Source organism: Penicillium longicatenatum (assembly GCF_028827895.1).
Source record: "Penicillium longicatenatum strain IBT 33135 chromosome Unknown contig_6_segment0_segment0, whole genome shotgun sequence".
Classification (NCBI taxonomy): Eukaryota; Fungi; Ascomycota; class Eurotiomycetes; order Eurotiales; family Aspergillaceae; genus Penicillium; species Penicillium longicatenatum.
The window spans coordinates 1,395,516-1,409,978 of NW_026643123.1; the positions used below are offsets into that span (position 1 = coordinate 1,395,516).

General features: G+C 49.9%; 11 protein-coding genes across 11 annotated transcripts; 6 read left to right on the top strand and 5 right to left on the bottom strand.

The window, feature by feature from the left end:
• Positions 1-151: 151 nt before the first annotated feature.
• N7484_008727 (mitochondrial 54S ribosomal protein uL3m) lies at positions 152-1,124 on the top strand (the record flags this gene model as incomplete). The annotated part of the gene is made up of 2 exons (XM_057119114.1): positions 152-941; positions 1,024-1,124. 2 exons carry the CDS (start codon positions 152-154, stop codon positions 1,122-1,124), a joined length of 891 nt encoding a protein of 296 aa, XP_056968669.1.
• Positions 1,125-1,378: 254 nt separating this feature from the next.
• N7484_008728 (cytochrome c oxidase assembly factor 1 family protein) lies at positions 1,379-2,000 on the bottom strand (the record flags this gene model as incomplete). The annotated part of the gene is made up of 2 exons (XM_057119115.1): positions 1,379-1,468; positions 1,542-2,000. 2 exons carry the CDS (start codon positions 1,998-2,000, stop codon positions 1,379-1,381), a joined length of 549 nt encoding a protein of 182 aa, XP_056968670.1.
• Positions 2,001-2,170: 170 nt separating this feature from the next.
• N7484_008729 (uncharacterized protein) lies at positions 2,171-2,862 on the top strand (the record flags this gene model as incomplete). The annotated part of the gene is made up of 3 exons (XM_057119116.1): positions 2,171-2,317; positions 2,383-2,701; positions 2,768-2,862. 3 exons carry the CDS (start codon positions 2,171-2,173, stop codon positions 2,860-2,862), a joined length of 561 nt encoding a protein of 186 aa, XP_056968671.1.
• Positions 2,863-3,111: 249 nt separating this feature from the next.
• Positions 3,112-5,416, bottom strand: N7484_008730 (putative JmjC domain protein; the record flags this gene model as incomplete). The annotated part of the gene is made up of 2 exons (XM_057119117.1): positions 3,112-5,099; positions 5,158-5,416. 2 exons carry the CDS (start codon positions 5,414-5,416, stop codon positions 3,112-3,114), a joined length of 2,247 nt encoding a protein of 748 aa, XP_056968672.1.
• A 584-nt stretch (positions 5,417-6,000) lies between these two features.
• On the top strand, positions 6,001-7,224 carry N7484_008731 (putative para-hydroxybenzoate-polyprenyltransferase Coq2; the record flags this gene model as incomplete). The annotated part of the gene is made up of 1 exon (XM_057119118.1): positions 6,001-7,224. The coding sequence occupies one exon, from the start codon at positions 6,001-6,003 to the stop codon at positions 7,222-7,224; it is 1,224 nt and encodes a 407-aa protein (XP_056968673.1).
• A 16-nt stretch (positions 7,225-7,240) lies between these two features.
• Positions 7,241-8,046, bottom strand: N7484_008732 (putative flavoprotein; the record flags this gene model as incomplete). Its single annotated transcript, XM_057119119.1, has 3 exons — positions 7,241-7,633; positions 7,686-7,931; positions 7,978-8,046. 3 exons carry the CDS (start codon positions 8,044-8,046, stop codon positions 7,241-7,243), a joined length of 708 nt encoding a protein of 235 aa, XP_056968674.1.
• Positions 8,047-8,218: 172 nt separating this feature from the next.
• Positions 8,219-8,788, top strand: N7484_008733 (monothiol glutaredoxin GRX5; the record flags this gene model as incomplete). The annotated part of the gene is made up of 3 exons (XM_057119120.1): positions 8,219-8,242; positions 8,298-8,577; positions 8,634-8,788. 3 exons carry the CDS (start codon positions 8,219-8,221, stop codon positions 8,786-8,788), a joined length of 459 nt encoding a protein of 152 aa, XP_056968675.1.
• A 399-nt stretch (positions 8,789-9,187) lies between these two features.
• Positions 9,188-10,650, bottom strand: N7484_008734 (ethanolamine-phosphate cytidylyltransferase; the record flags this gene model as incomplete). The annotated part of the gene is made up of 3 exons (XM_057119121.1): positions 9,188-10,280; positions 10,348-10,465; positions 10,524-10,650. 3 exons carry the CDS (start codon positions 10,648-10,650, stop codon positions 9,188-9,190), a joined length of 1,338 nt encoding a protein of 445 aa, XP_056968676.1.
• Positions 10,651-10,920: 270 nt separating this feature from the next.
• Positions 10,921-11,944, top strand: N7484_008735 (uncharacterized protein; the record flags this gene model as incomplete). Its single annotated transcript, XM_057119122.1, has 2 exons — positions 10,921-11,123; positions 11,185-11,944. 2 exons carry the CDS (start codon positions 10,921-10,923, stop codon positions 11,942-11,944), a joined length of 963 nt encoding a protein of 320 aa, XP_056968677.1.
• A 536-nt stretch (positions 11,945-12,480) lies between these two features.
• Positions 12,481-13,107, bottom strand: N7484_008736 (putative mitochondrial protein sorting (Msf1); the record flags this gene model as incomplete). Its single annotated transcript, XM_057119123.1, has 2 exons — positions 12,481-12,894; positions 12,955-13,107. 2 exons carry the CDS (start codon positions 13,105-13,107, stop codon positions 12,481-12,483), a joined length of 567 nt encoding a protein of 188 aa, XP_056968678.1.
• A 395-nt stretch (positions 13,108-13,502) lies between these two features.
• N7484_008737 (thioredoxin peroxidase DOT5) lies at positions 13,503-14,203 on the top strand (the record flags this gene model as incomplete). The annotated part of the gene is made up of 2 exons (XM_057119124.1): positions 13,503-13,770; positions 13,851-14,203. 2 exons carry the CDS (start codon positions 13,503-13,505, stop codon positions 14,201-14,203), a joined length of 621 nt encoding a protein of 206 aa, XP_056968679.1.
• Between the last annotated feature and the right edge of the window lie 260 nt (positions 14,204-14,463).

Genomic DNA, 14,463 nt, shown 5'->3' on the forward strand with positions numbered 1-14,463 from the left:
CTATATCCCTTTCTACCTCCTACGTAGCAGTGATGTTGTTATGTACATAGTGTTGGAGGTCATGCCGATCTGCTGACTCATCCACCGGCCAAAAACTTCGAGTCCGCAAGACGCAACTTGCCAAACTTCCCAAGTTGCAACCCACCACATCATGTCGCCCCGCCTACCAGGGAAGCTGTTCCAGCTTTCCTCGCCCCTATGGGATACCCAATTGACCATTCCCCGGATTTCCATACGAAACTTCGGCATCAAATCCCTCAACACTCCCAAACCCAGCCGCTTCAATATCGGTCCCGGCCTGCCCGTCCTTGAGTCGACATCGACAGCAGCTCTTCGCCGCAAAGCAAACTCCCTTCCCCTCCGAACCGGTGTCATCGCAACCAAAAAGGGTATGACCGCTATCTTCGACCCAGAAACCGGAAAGCGCACCCCCTGTACCGTGTTACAAATGGACCGCGTTGAGGTTGTCTCGCATAAGACTCGTCAAAAGCATGGATACTATGCCGTGCAGATTGGTTCGGGCTGGAAGCACCCTAGCAATGTTACCAAGTCACTCCTAGGCCACTTCTCGGCCAATGGTCTTTCGCCCAAACGCCATGTCTTCGAGTTCCGGGTCAAAGATGAGTCTGGCCTGCTTCCCGTGGGCCAGAGCGTCAGTGCCAGTTGGTTCCAGGAAGGCCAGTTTGTGGACGCCCGCTCCAATACCAAGGGTAAAGGATTCGCTGGTGTTATGAAGCGACACGGCTTCCATGGTCAGGACCGTAGTCACGGTGTCAGTTTGACCCACCGTTCGTTGGGTTCTGCTGGTCCCAGTCAGGGTGGTGGTTCTCGTGTGTACCCAGGAAAGAAGATGGCCGGAAATATGGGTAACAACCAGAATACCGTTCAGAACCTGAAGATCATGAAGGTTGATGTTGAAGCTGGAATCGTGGTCGTGAGCGGTAAGATCTATACATTCCCTCCTAGTCTCTTGCCCTTTTCTGATATTTCAATAAATTTACTAATGTGATTCTGATTGTACAGGTGCTGTCAGCGGCCCCAAGGGATGCAATGTGAGAATTCAGGATGCGATCAAGAAGCCGTGGCCCGAGGTTGCCCCAGTTGAGTCCGCAGCCACTGCTTAAGTTGGAAGGGAGAAGCATGTACTACTACACCACCATTCGCGCAATACTTGTTAACTTGAGCGGCGTTTGTATATGATACAACAAATGATATCCTTTAGTTTTTTTGTTCCACTTTTCGTTTCGACTCCTGGAGTATTCTCCGTCCACAAACGTCGCATTCGATCAAGTAATACCTGGGTTGATTATCCCTAAAACGCCGGTTCCCAATGCACAAGAAGCTGTATTTGTACAATTCCCACACCTCGACTTATCCCTCACTCTTGACGGAAGGGATCAGTGTCGCTATCCAGCAACTGCACCACGGTTCCATCTTCGGTCTCCAGACTCCATTCCTCGGTGCGGAACTGTATAGAGTAATTAGCAAAAGCCAGACTTGGACTGAGTGGAAGAACACCCTTGAGAAGAGTATTGACTCACGTAACTCATCCGGTCCGGCCGGATACTTCTAAACCTCATCTTGCCCTGAGTCTTGGTGCCCTTCACCCAGAACGAGATATCAATGCGCCCATGTAATTGATTCATTTCTCCACTGATCCACGGGATCTGCTGAGCAAAGTAGATCTCGTCACCCAAGATCTCGCGGGCCTGGGGAGATGTCCGCAATGCGTATAGTGTGCTGCTGACGACACTCGACGAGGATTTCTGGTAATTGAAGATACCAAGCATGGCAGCACCCACTGCTACGGCGAAGAAGGGGAATGTTCGCATCCAACGGCGGCTATTTTGGATGTTGGGGAGCTCTCGGTCTGCCCGTCGTTCCATCAATGGGCCCGTGTTCGGACCAGGGGCAGGGATCATGGTGCGGCGAGGAGCATTGCGAGAGAGACCCAACCGGATGGGCCCAGTGCGCCGGGGTAGAGAGCGGAGGAAGAGCATTGTAGGAATTGAGGAGCGCTATGTTGGAGAGAAAGATCGGATGTTGTAGTTTTGGGATTTCCCGACGCTAACCAAACAAAGCAAACATGGTTCGACGTCACTTGTGTTTTCGCACTGTATACTTTGTTCACTACTAGGCTTCTTCATTATCCAGTTTCTACATCTCCTCCATGGCGGCGGTGCGGCTACGCAAAGTGTTTCATTATCCAGATGATTCAGATCATGAGCATGACCGTGAGGAGCTTGATGAGCAGGAACAGGAGCAGGTGATTGGGCAGCTGCAGCAACAGAACGATGCCCGCAACGCCAATTATAATGTAATAGGAAACTGAAGATATTGATTGACTCTTTTCGCCCCCTTGCCTTCTAACGTTTTATATAGGTTTTATTTACCGGGATTTCATTGGTTTCAACAATTACTCTTCTCCCATCGACATTGTGGGCGTCCAGTCTCCCAGAACGCTTTTGTTCCCTGGTAGGGATCTTCTCCTTGCTGGCGTCAGCCTACATTATGCGGTACTTCCCACTTCAACCAGATCGTAAGGGCAAAAAGCCCTTGCGCGTTCAAGACGAAAGTTGGCCTTTGGTCCACGCTGCCCTGGTCCCGTTGAATGGAGTGGTGAGCGGGTTACTGGCACTTTATGGCTTCCTAGGAATCCGTTCCTCTGAGCCTTGGTCCGAAATCTACCTCATTCCTGGTGGTAGGTCGCATCTCAATCACACTTTATCTTCTGTGTCTTCCTCAGACTCTTACCATGCCTCTATAGCTATGCTTGGAGCAATCTTGCTCGCTCGACAGGTAATGCTCTCAGTGGACCTGTCTGTACTCAAAGACCTCCAGTACGGGTACAAAGGTGCCTAGAAAACCAGAAAGTCAAGAAAAAGCAAGCCAGAAAAATTGGGATATCATCAAATGGTCATTATCATAGTACTAGAGTATGCTGTAAGCCTTAATCACTATGTGAAGGAGTAATCGCTTCAAATAAAAGGGTCATTCAAAAAGACCCAAAAGTCCCTCTTGTGAAATAAAAAAGATAAAGAAACAGAAATACCACGCACAGTGGGATAGAGGACAGCTTGCTAAATAGAGGCAAGAAGTGACATTTCGAGCTTATGCCTCAAGTGTATTCTGGTCGTTCACAAAGGAACCATTCTCAAGTTCCAATGCAGGGTCTACCGGGATATATCCTGGACTATGTTCTGTATTTCCGTTCAATGGATCCTGCAGCCTAGGATCCATCACGATCGCATTGTCTTTTCGCATCCTGACTCCGTTTTGCTGGACCTCATCCATCCGTTGTTTTAGGCGCCGTTGACTGTTTTCTTCAAGGCTCGGAAGCCATTTCAGATTCGGCAGACGCAAAGTCACAAGCGATTCAACACTTCGTGGGTCGGCAATCTTCCTGGTGTCGTGTCCCAGTATGATATGGTAGGGCTCATGGGGTTTCATGGCAGGATCCTTCTGGCAAGGCGTACAGTTGCACACTTTCTGACATCGAGGGCACAGCCACTTGGAGCGCTCCATCGCTTCCTGGGGTGGGATATCAAATGCACGGTAGAGGATGGCATAGCAGTACTTCAAATGGCAGCTCGAGCATGCTGCCAACTTCCAAGAAGGTTCAATATTTCTACACATGTGACAAGAGCCAGTCTCCGCACCCCTCTGCTGGGTCTTCCGTTTCTTTTTGGGCCGGCCATCATCGTCTGTAGCCGGAGGACTGATAGATTTCATCTTTTTGGCCGTTGGGTTGTTGGGATCAACCCAAGGTCGGACAGCCAATTGCTCTTGGCAAATTTCGGCGACAGTTTTCCGTTTTAACTGGGATCGTGCAAAGGCGAACACGGGGAACGAGGTCTTAAGGTCTTTATTATCCGCTTTCAGATCGATGATCTGGCGCCGCCATGTTTCGTGTCGATCTCGCAGGTGTTTCCATGGGAATTGTTCCACCCATTTGAGCTTGGAAATGCAGTGGCAGCTCCGCCCTAACACATAACAATCCAAACAAATATCATAGGCGTCATTCCCATCCATGGTACATGTAGAACAAGTAAGGAACCGATTAAATATGTTACAACGGCAATATGAGCATGTGACGTTGCTGTCAAACTTGACATACTCGATGCCCTTCTCTCCAGGAAGAGCTGGCGAAAGGCTTTCTGACAGTAAAATGCCCGTGAAGATCTTAAAAAGCTGTTTGAAATCTTCCCACAGCTGCTGAGTTGCAGGATGGTCGGCTTTGGGGGCTTGTTGTAACAATTTTGAATATCGCTCGAGGGCATAGAACACGATGGCTTTATTCTTATACTGTTCATCGCGACAAACCATCCGCGCATGAGGAAGTGCCTCGCTCATAGCCATCCTGAGGGTCTCCACCGTGGTGCGATTCCAAGCCACTTTCATGGTCCGTGTGCCGCGGTTCCAGACCTGATGAGCCGCCAGCGGGGGGACGAGGATGAGATCCCCGGCCCTCTGTTCTACTACGTAGGTCTTGAACGGCGCGCCTATCCATGCATTGAGCTGCGCAAAATGATCCTCGAGGTCAATATTGTGGCCGAGCACTGAGGCCCAATAGTCGGAAACAAGATCGCGTTCTTTGGTTTCGGTCATAAACCAAACTGATGACCCCGGCTGGGTTGGCTGACCACTCTCGATGGAACCGTCCGACGCCTCCACCATTATGTTATGACCCAGACTAGCACACATCTCTTGATGCGCAGGGGTGTAGGTGCCTTCGGGGCCAATATAACACATGAGGTTTTGAGCGCGCATTTCCTCAGGCAGACAACTCATGAGATCGCCTGATTTGGCGATGGTTTCTCCTTCTGATGTAGTGAGATGTTCTGGCAGATTAGTCATATGGGACCCCGGACCTTCGTATGGCTTAGGGCCATTGTTGAGATAGAACAACGACGGTGGGATGAGTCTCTCCAAGGATATCTGCCACTCCGGAGGGCAGTCAATGTCCTTCAAATACAGTCTCTGGTCAGTGCGAGGTACAGGCGAGAAGATAGGCTTCGACATTGTATGCAGGCTTCTCAAATAATGTGACGTGCCCATGGGGATGTTGATTCCACGGACCAAGTCACGCACCTGCTCGCCTAATATATAGTTAGAGGCGATCTATGCAAGAGGAATGGATACAAGGAGCGGACGTACTCTGGCCATTTTTCTGCAGCCACTTAGAAGAGAACAGGCGTTTATCCAGATGCTTATAGAATCCCTCAATAACCAAGGGCATTCCCAACATGGTTACATGATATCGAACAAGCTTATCAAATTCCTCCAGAGGCAGGATATCAATAGCATCACAAGAAATGCGTCTTGCAAACTCAAATTGATCGGTAGTCTCCACCAGATCCTTCACATTCAGATCGGTAGGAAAGGGCTCAAAGGTAGCTCGTGGTGGTAGGGTCATGGTTGTTGGAGTCAAATCAATCAGTGGCTTTTATTGGGATCAAGATCTCCGTCCAAGCGGCAAGAAAAATCGCGTGGAAGACGGTGCATGCTTGAGATTGAGGCAAGCCAAATAGCTGGGAGATAAAGCGTACCTGATCAGCAAGCTGAATTTTAGCACTCTTGAATTGAACAAAACAACTCTCAAACTCACTGGCAAACAATGCATTCAACCGAAAATTTGAACTCACAGCATTCCCTTTCAACTGCGTCTCGAGGTCCTTGAATGCAAAAGGAAGAAGGTCAAAATGTGAATAGCAGGGCGGTGTAGAAAAGTGGAACAAAAAGAAAAAGCAGGGACAATGAAAAAGGAGAGGGAGAGCGTATCGAACAATAGAGCTCTCCAGACGCGAAAGTGACGCGGATGGATGTGGAAGGGGATTACCACTTCGGGGTTAGTGGCGATCGGTAGAACCTTTTTGTTTTTTGATTGGATATAGTACCTTCGCTTTTTCTTCTCCTTCTATTGAACCCGATCCACGCGGTATCCTCGATTATGAATTGGGTCAACTGGAGCGACTCCCTCTCCAATTCTCTCTGCACACCATGCTGCCATCTACTGGTCTCCATTTCTCGCGACACACTCGTCTGCTCTTGAGGAATCCGATCTACAGTCAACGCCGTCATAAACATCTATCGACCCTCACCACCAAATTCGAATCGTTGACAGCTCAAAACCCCCGATCTCGTCTCTCTCCTGCCCAAACCCCGTCAAACTTGCAGATCCACACCGCGGCAGTCCGGTCTCCTGAACTCGATGTGAAGACCCCTAACCCGGCAACCCATTACATTCCACCCCAGACCGGTCTAGTCGCCTCGTTGCCTTCGTCATGGATTCCGTATGCCGAATTGGTCCGTCTGGATAAACCCACCGGCACATATTATCTCTTTTTCCCGACTCTTTTCTCCACCCTCCTGGCCGCCCCAATGGCCGCCCACGTCACTCCAATGCAGTTACTTAGCACAGCCGGGCTTTTTTTCACCGGGGCCTTGATCATGCGTGGTGCAGGATGTGCCATTAATGACCTGTGGGATCGAAATCTTGATCCACATGTAGAACGCACCAAATTCCGTCCCATCGCCCGAGGGGCACTCTCCCCATCCAAAGCTGTACTTTTTACAGGCAGTCAATTATTGGCCGGACTGGGAGTCCTTCTTCAATTCCCGACCCAGTGCCTCTGGTATGCGATACCCAGTTTACCAATTGTGGTGGCATATCCTTTAGCGAAACGGATTACCAACTACCCTCAGTTGGTGTTGGGGTTCGCCTTCTCATGGGGCGCAATTATGGGGTTTCCAGCTCTGGGGGTGGATCTATTGGGAAACCATGATGCTCTCCTAGCTGCAGGGGCTCTCTATTCTAGTTGTATTGCGTGGACGGTTCTGTATGATATGATCTATGCGCATATGGACATCAAGGATGATGTGGCGGCAGGCATCAAGTCAATCGCCTTGCGTCATGAACATAACACCAAGGCCGTTTTGACGGGTCTGGCGGTGGCCCAGGTAGGCCTTCTAGGTGCTGCAGGAGTTGCCGCAGGTTGTGGTCCTGTCTTTTTTGTAGGCAGCTGCGGCAGTGCCCTTCTTTCCTTAGGCCTCATGATTTGGAAGGTTCAGCTGAAGAATGTCTCGAACTGCTGGTGGTGGTTCAAGAACGGGTGTTTGCTGACCGGTGGAGGAATCACAGTAGGCCTCCTCGGTGAGTATACCGCACAATATCTGAATTTGTACGATAGTACTGGTCAGTCCAAATCGGAGTCGACACAATGACAGCGGCAGATGGCAATCAAGATTGAACCGCCGAGAGCCCCAAATGCTCTTCCACATTACGGACAATATCTCTCCAGTCCATCATTCCACCACTCCCTACGTCCCCACATGCTAGGGGTTTATCTATTGGAGGAAGAACAGTCACCCACCCCTCCGGATTGGTGGGACTCCACCCCCATTGACCTTGTAGGATGCTGAGCTGCTGATGCGTGATCGGTTGGTGCCACATGGCGCTGTTCATAGCAGGGGCCACGAAAATTCGTGGCTTCTGGGCCTTGAAATCTTGATCGACCAGGCCAGTTGTGTCCCAGGCTCGTACCACCGACAGCAAGAGGTTGTCTGCAATGCCCACGCTCATCTTCGCCATTGTATTGGCTGATAGTGGAGAGATCAGTAACATATGTGCCCACTTATTGATTGTTAGCTCTTGTCTGATCATGCAGTGTATACTTAATGTTAACCTTGCGTAATTCAATGTGTAGAATATTTGCTCCACGCGTCCACGGTGTTGCCCATTCATCATCGTCCCGGTAAACCGCATCCACACCATTGATTTGCCGAAGATTATCCAAGATGGGCTGCTCAAGGCTCTGGCCACCTAGAAATCTTTCGGCTGATTGAGTCACTATAATTCGTAACGAGATAGATGGATGGCGGCAGAGGGCCTCGGCTATGTTCGGGAGCTTTATCGTAGCAACTGAGCCGGTCTGCAGAAAGTCAGGCTAAATTCTCGGAAACGACACAGCGACTTACAGCTGCAAGGAGAACATGAAGCTTCTGATCATCTCGATACTCTTTCGCGGAGAAGGCATAAAAATCCATAGTGGGGGAACACAAGACCAAATGATGCAAGGTTCAAAATCCCATGTGGGGCTCGACGTAACTGACTGAGCCAACGACTGATTAGATAATACCAATCTGCTCCGTACTTTCGCTCTTTCTCCGTTCCTCCAACTTTCTACGTCTTAGAACAAAAATCTTCAAGACGAACATCATGTTTTCCAGAACAGTCTTGTCGGTATGTTTCCTCAAACTCACTGTGATTACCGGGCACAAGCTTACTTGAAACCCAGGCTTTCCGCTCAATCTCGCGGCCGACGCCGCTGCGCCCTATCCGTTTCCCGGCCTTTCCTCTGCCGTCAACCCTCAACGCTCGTCTCCTGTCCTCGGAGACCAAGGCAGCTATCAACAAGGCGATTTCGTCTGCTCCTGTTGTTCTGTTCATGAAGGGCACTCCCGAAACCCCTCAATGTGGTTTCTCACGCGCGAGCATTCAGATCCTGGGTCTTCAGGGCGTAGATCCCAAGAAGTTTGTGGCGTTCAATGTTCTGGAAGATCCAGAATTGCGCCAAGGTCAGTTAGTCACCTAGTTCTTCTCGAAGCGGACGCTAATCGATTCCATGACGCAGGCGTCAAAGAATTCTCGGATTGGCCGACCATTCCTCAACTATACTTGGATAAGGAGTTTGTTGGAGGATGTGACATCTTGATGTCTATGCACCAGAATGGGGAGCTTGCCAAATTACTAGAGACGAAGGATGTTCTCGTGGCAGCGGACCAATAAAACGGCACAGACTCATGCCTGGGGCATATTACAGAAAGTTGTATTGTAAGATTAAGTTCAGTTTCAACCACCTCCCTGCCTGTCTACTTCTAGCTAGATGATCCCTGTGGGCGTCCATTCGAAAATATTTTGAGTGGAAGCTCCTAATGTAAAGATCCCCAACCTATCAGAGCCTCGCTAGCTTTCCCAGACCAGGAGGGATAAAGGGCCGTCGCTGGGAGTTCATACAAGATTATCCTCTAGGGGCTATTTACCCGGATGATACCAGTTTTGATATGCATAATCATATGGATATGTATGACATGAATATAATTTCTCTCGGTTGATAAGATTCGTCTTCTGTACAGTTGATTTAGCCTTCGTTAGGAGGTGTCTGTATGGTGGCGATATTGCGTTCGTCTAAGCCGACCCTCGCTCCTGAGATTTGACCAAGTCTTCCGCGATGCCCTTTTCTAGTTTGGCCCTTTGTCGCGCTTCGTATGCTTCTCGGCTCTTCAGAATGCGACCAACGATCTCGCCTGCATTGACATGTTGGAAAGCGTGGGGTGCGACCTCCTGGAAGATGCCCATCTTCTTCGGGGCATCATAAGGATCATATGTCAGAGGGATGAACGTTGTGGGTCCATGGTAAACGACATGGGGTACGCCGAGTGGCAGGGCCTCCAGATAAGGCTGACTGGGTGTGAAAGGTGCCGAGAAGATGACGGCATGGATGTACCGGCATTGAAGGACACAAAGGCCACGTTCAAAGATGTTCATGATTGGATAGTTGAGTCCCTTCCAGTGATTGATCACATCATCATCATGAATTCCGGCAACGATATATGCAGGGGCGTAGTCTTCGTTATACTCCTGCAGCCGCTTCTCTCTCTGCCCCGGATCAAACCAGCCTCGTCGATGACCCTCAACTTCCTCCATCTCCATAACCTTCCGCAGAAATTCAATATGGCCAGATGAGAAAAGATCAAAGCCTCCGTCAACATACACAATCCGTTGTCCGGGTTTCGGGCCTTTTCCATCCACCAGGGGCTCAAAGGTCCCAGCTTCTTTGACCTCATGGTCAATCTTCGCTGTCCCAGATCCAGTCCATGTCCAAACCTGAGGACCGGGCTGGAGGCCACTCTCATCTGTCGCATAGTCTTGGATCCTCTGCACAAGATCTGCAGCAACTGCCTTGCGCTCCTCGGGGCTTCCCGAGCCATCCTCGCCCGAGAGGGTGCCTCTGACAGACTTCACAAAGTGGTTCTTCGTACATAGAAGCATACGGCCAACCAGGTCCGTCGTAGAAATACCAGGGGTTCGCTTTACGACCTTGAATCGACCTGCTGCCTTGACATATCGATAGCAGTCATTGCCATCACTATCGGATGTAATATCGTCGCCGTGAACGACATATTTACAGCCGTAATGAGAAACCCAGGGTAAAAAAGTGACGTAGGGAGCGTGGGGCACGCTTTGGGTGGCCCACCGACAGGCATCAACGGCTGCGACTCTGGTAATGAGGCACAAAAAAGATCAATCACTGCAATAACTAGTTCCGGGGGTCGGATATTACAAACCGTTCATCCAGCGACATGACTGTTGGGCCCTTATTTTCCAGGATTGCTTGGTCCGAGTGAATCCCCACGTATAGTGCCTTGCCGAGTTGACGAGCCTGAAGCATAGCCCCGGCATGTCCTTCATGAGAGTTAGTTCGCCTTGCCTTTTTTTAGAAAACAAAAACCGATAGCCTTACCATGGTGGCTAAAGTCGAAGCATCCATCAACCCAGATACGATCCTCGGAGATGGGCAAATCTTCCTGAGGATCCACAGGCCATTGGCCTGGCTCAGGGATCTGTTCGTCAACAGGCGTAGTGTCCATTGGAGAAAAGACTGCTCAGATGGTCGAAGGTAGGAGAGCTAAGCGGAAGAAAAGGAAAGCTCAAACACCAAAATGATTTCCGGGTTCCTCACTGAGGGGGAGAAGGGGCCCGTTGTGGGGAACTCCAGATCTCCTGAGATTCGGCATGTTTCTGAACTTCTACTTTTCCATGCAACGAACCCCCGCTGGGATTATTCCCCCCCTCCTCCAGCATAAGGGAAGCTATTGTTGTTGCCCTTCCTCTTCCTTTTGCTCTTTAATCTCGTGACCATGATTTCGTCCACATTTGCTCCGACCCTGTCGCGAAGGGATACGGCCAAGCCTGGTGGAGGCTACGACGGTATGCATAGCAGCGTTCCCCCCGTGTCTAGCGGCGGAGGACCTTTTGGGCCACAGAGTGCAAGTGCCATCTATCAACAGATCCATGACATGGCTGCCAAACGCATATCCACCCTGGATTATTTGAGAAAGGCGTCAGTTCAACCCTCATGCCCCGTGATCTTGATCCAAGCTAAACTGATTGCAAATCTTTAGTCTTGAGGGCCGAGCGTATTGGTTTAATACTGTCCATTTCTCACGAGCTGATATCAGTCGCCTGCCATATTTCGAAGCCCGCAAGCTATCCCGACGAGCGGTTAATTACCTCCTTCTGGGCCTATCGCTACCATCGATCCTCGACGTCAATTCGACCCCGTTTGAGTACCTGCGAGCCCTCAACGCCCTGTTACTCGAGTTTGAGGCGTTTCAACAGGTGCACCCACCCGATGGCAGCTCTTCGTCTAGTCTTGCGCGCGCACGTATTCCCCAAATGTTCAAGCGAGCAGCACACGCTGGCACGAAAACCCGACGCGCTAGCTCAGCTACGGAAATTGGACTGCCGATGCAATCAAGTGATCCGACTGATTTGAAAAGCACGGCCGGCAATATCACATCCCCGTCAACCGCAGCCGCCTCGGTGATCTCATTCCCTCTGACCGAGTCTTCGGATCTCTTGCCAGGCGAGGAATACACCTATCTTCTCACACCATCTTTACCCTTCGAACCGGACTTCTTTGAGACATTTTCAACGCTCTGTGATGTCCTAATCGATTGTTACAGTCGAATTACAAGCCTTGTATCGTCACCCGCCGTCTGTACAGTGGCTCTGGGTGAGACCTTTTCCAAAGCGGATGCCAAACTACGAAAGATAATGGTAGCGGGTGCGGTGCGGGAGTTTGAAGACGCCAGTCGGAACGGCGTCAAGAACGAAGTTTCCGGTGTCAGCCGCGTCGTGCTCGGAGGGTTAATGGGATAAGAATACGGGCAGAAGGGCGCGCAGCCACGACTTTGCGCGAAAACGAAATGTTCATGATATATCGAAGGCGTTCTAGTGTTTACAGGGGGTTTTTCTGGGTTTACTTTGATGACTTATAGTAATGAAAAGAAGAGCAGCGCTGTAACAATAGAATCAGTAGGATTCAGTTCTATTTTCGAATGCTTCTATGCATAACTGCCTTTTTTAAAAGCAAATATCGCTGGTTTCAATGAAATTAGGGCGCTGAATAACCTTCATCACAACAATCATGAGAACTTGAAAACTTTTTTTCGGACCATGTCGCATCGAGAGACATTGTGTGTCGTAACTGTGGCGCAGAGCCCTGCTCCGTAAAGAGGTAAACAGAACAATATGGGAGATGAGTAAGAAAAAGAAAAGAAAAAAGGCAAAGAAACTCCTGAACACGCTGCTGGCTTTGAAATGCTGAAAAGAAATGACGCCGGAAAATGCAATCGCTTGATGCAAGGGAAGGGAAAGGACGGTTTCCAATGGCGAGAGATCATAGGCGAGGATAATTACTGCATGTGTTTTTCAAGGTCGCGCTGTTCACCGAATACGCGACGGCTCATCTCGAGCACGGTTTCAAAGCCTTCTCGGCCACGCTTGGCATTTTCGCGGAATCTTTCGACACTTGCCTCCTCGACCTTGTTCTTAATCTTTTGCCAACCGCCACATAGGGCGGTGATCTGGGCCTCTTGAGTGAAATCGGTATTCGTAGTAGGAGAGGTGGATGATGGCCGATATACCACAGTTTCACGGACGCTTAGGACGTTGGACCAGGTAAGGTTGGTAGAGCACATGGTGACTTTCTTGGAGGCCGGGTCCACATAGGAAACTTCATAGACGTGCGAGGTGGCACTTCCACCAAAGAGCGAAGAGACCCATTGTGGGACGGACTGGTTGCATGTGATGAGACGCTCAGTTCGCAACTGTGGCAGGGGAATAGTCAGCGTCATAGTCTAGGAGGAGATTACTCGAAATCAACTCACGATACCAGTCTTCGAGTCTATTGTCCGCGAGAGAGTGTCTACACCCACGACATGGGTGACTTTGTCGTTCCAAGGACAATATTTGCGCCAGTTGGCCGTCGAGACCTCATCCCATGAGTAGTCGAAGGTACAGGTTGAGGAAAAGACCTTCATGGCTTGCGCTCAATCGAGTCGCTGATGATAGATTGTTTGGGGAAAAGACAGTCAAAAGAGGAGTGGAAAGGAGAACAAGCTATGTGAAAAGAGAAGTGGCAAGAAGATCAAATCTAGAAGAAGGATGAGTCAGGATTCACGGAAAAGGTGGGTTTTCCTGGGTGGCGATCGTGTGTCAGATCGAATTTTTTGAGGGGAAAGATTCACGGGTCAGGGCAACCCCGAGAGGAGCCGTGGATCGGGGCTTCCCGGCTTATGTAACCAAGGTCTAGCTTTCAATTTAACTATATCACAGTATATACAACCGATGCCCTTGCATTGTTCCCCTTCCCCTCCTTTTTCTTCCCTTCCCCTCATCTCTCTCAAGCCCTCCATCTCCCCGAGTTAATTTCATCATGGTTGAACTTCGCAAACGGAAAGCCCCTGCACCCCCCCCAGTCGTGCAGAAAAAAGTGAAATCGGCCCCAAAGCCCAAAGAAACCGTCACTCCCAGCGAAGCCTCAACACAAAAGGTGCTTCAGGTCGACGACATTATCGACCTAGAGGGCTTTGGTGGGGAGATTGAGACCAACGATGGCGCTAAGACCAACTTGAAGAAGCTCGTGGAAGAAAGCTCGGCGGGGGTCGTGTTGTTCACCTATCCTAAGGCCTCAACCCCTGGCTGTACGTACTCTCTTCCCCACGTCAAATGGCCAGGCGCAATACTTCTGGTTCTGGTTTTCTAACCCCAAGTTAAACACTAGGTACAAAGCAGGCGTGCTTGTTCCGTGACAACTACAAACATCTTATATCTACCGGCCTCTCTATTTTCGGCCTTTCGGCCGATTCACCAAAAGCCAATACTACTTTCCAAACTAAGCAAAGTCTACCCTATCCGCTTCTCTGTGACCCCAGTGCTACATTGATTGGCGCGGTGGGACTCAAGAAGGTTCCCAAGGGCACGACCCGAGGTGTATTCGCTGTGGACAAGAAGGGCAAGGTCTTACTTCGAGAGACTGGTGGCCCTGATGCAACTGTGGATGCAGTGCAGACACTAGTGGCCCAGGGCTCCAGCAAGGAGAACGCGCAAGATGAGGAAAACAGTGAGAGCAAATAGTAGTCTGTAGAAGTATCTATTTAGGTGACAGAACATTTCTACAGGGATGATCGAGGTCTAATTATGGGGAGAACTTTAGGAACTTCTCCAGTCCAATTCCTGGATTCTACATATTCTGTTTTTAGTTTTCCCCCTTCAATACCCCCACGATCCTGTATACAACTGGAATTGATAAGTGAATGGAACTATCCATCCATCTTGAAGTCATTAGTAATATGGGGTGGATGAGAAGCCGGATGCATGATAATCCGGACCGGGGG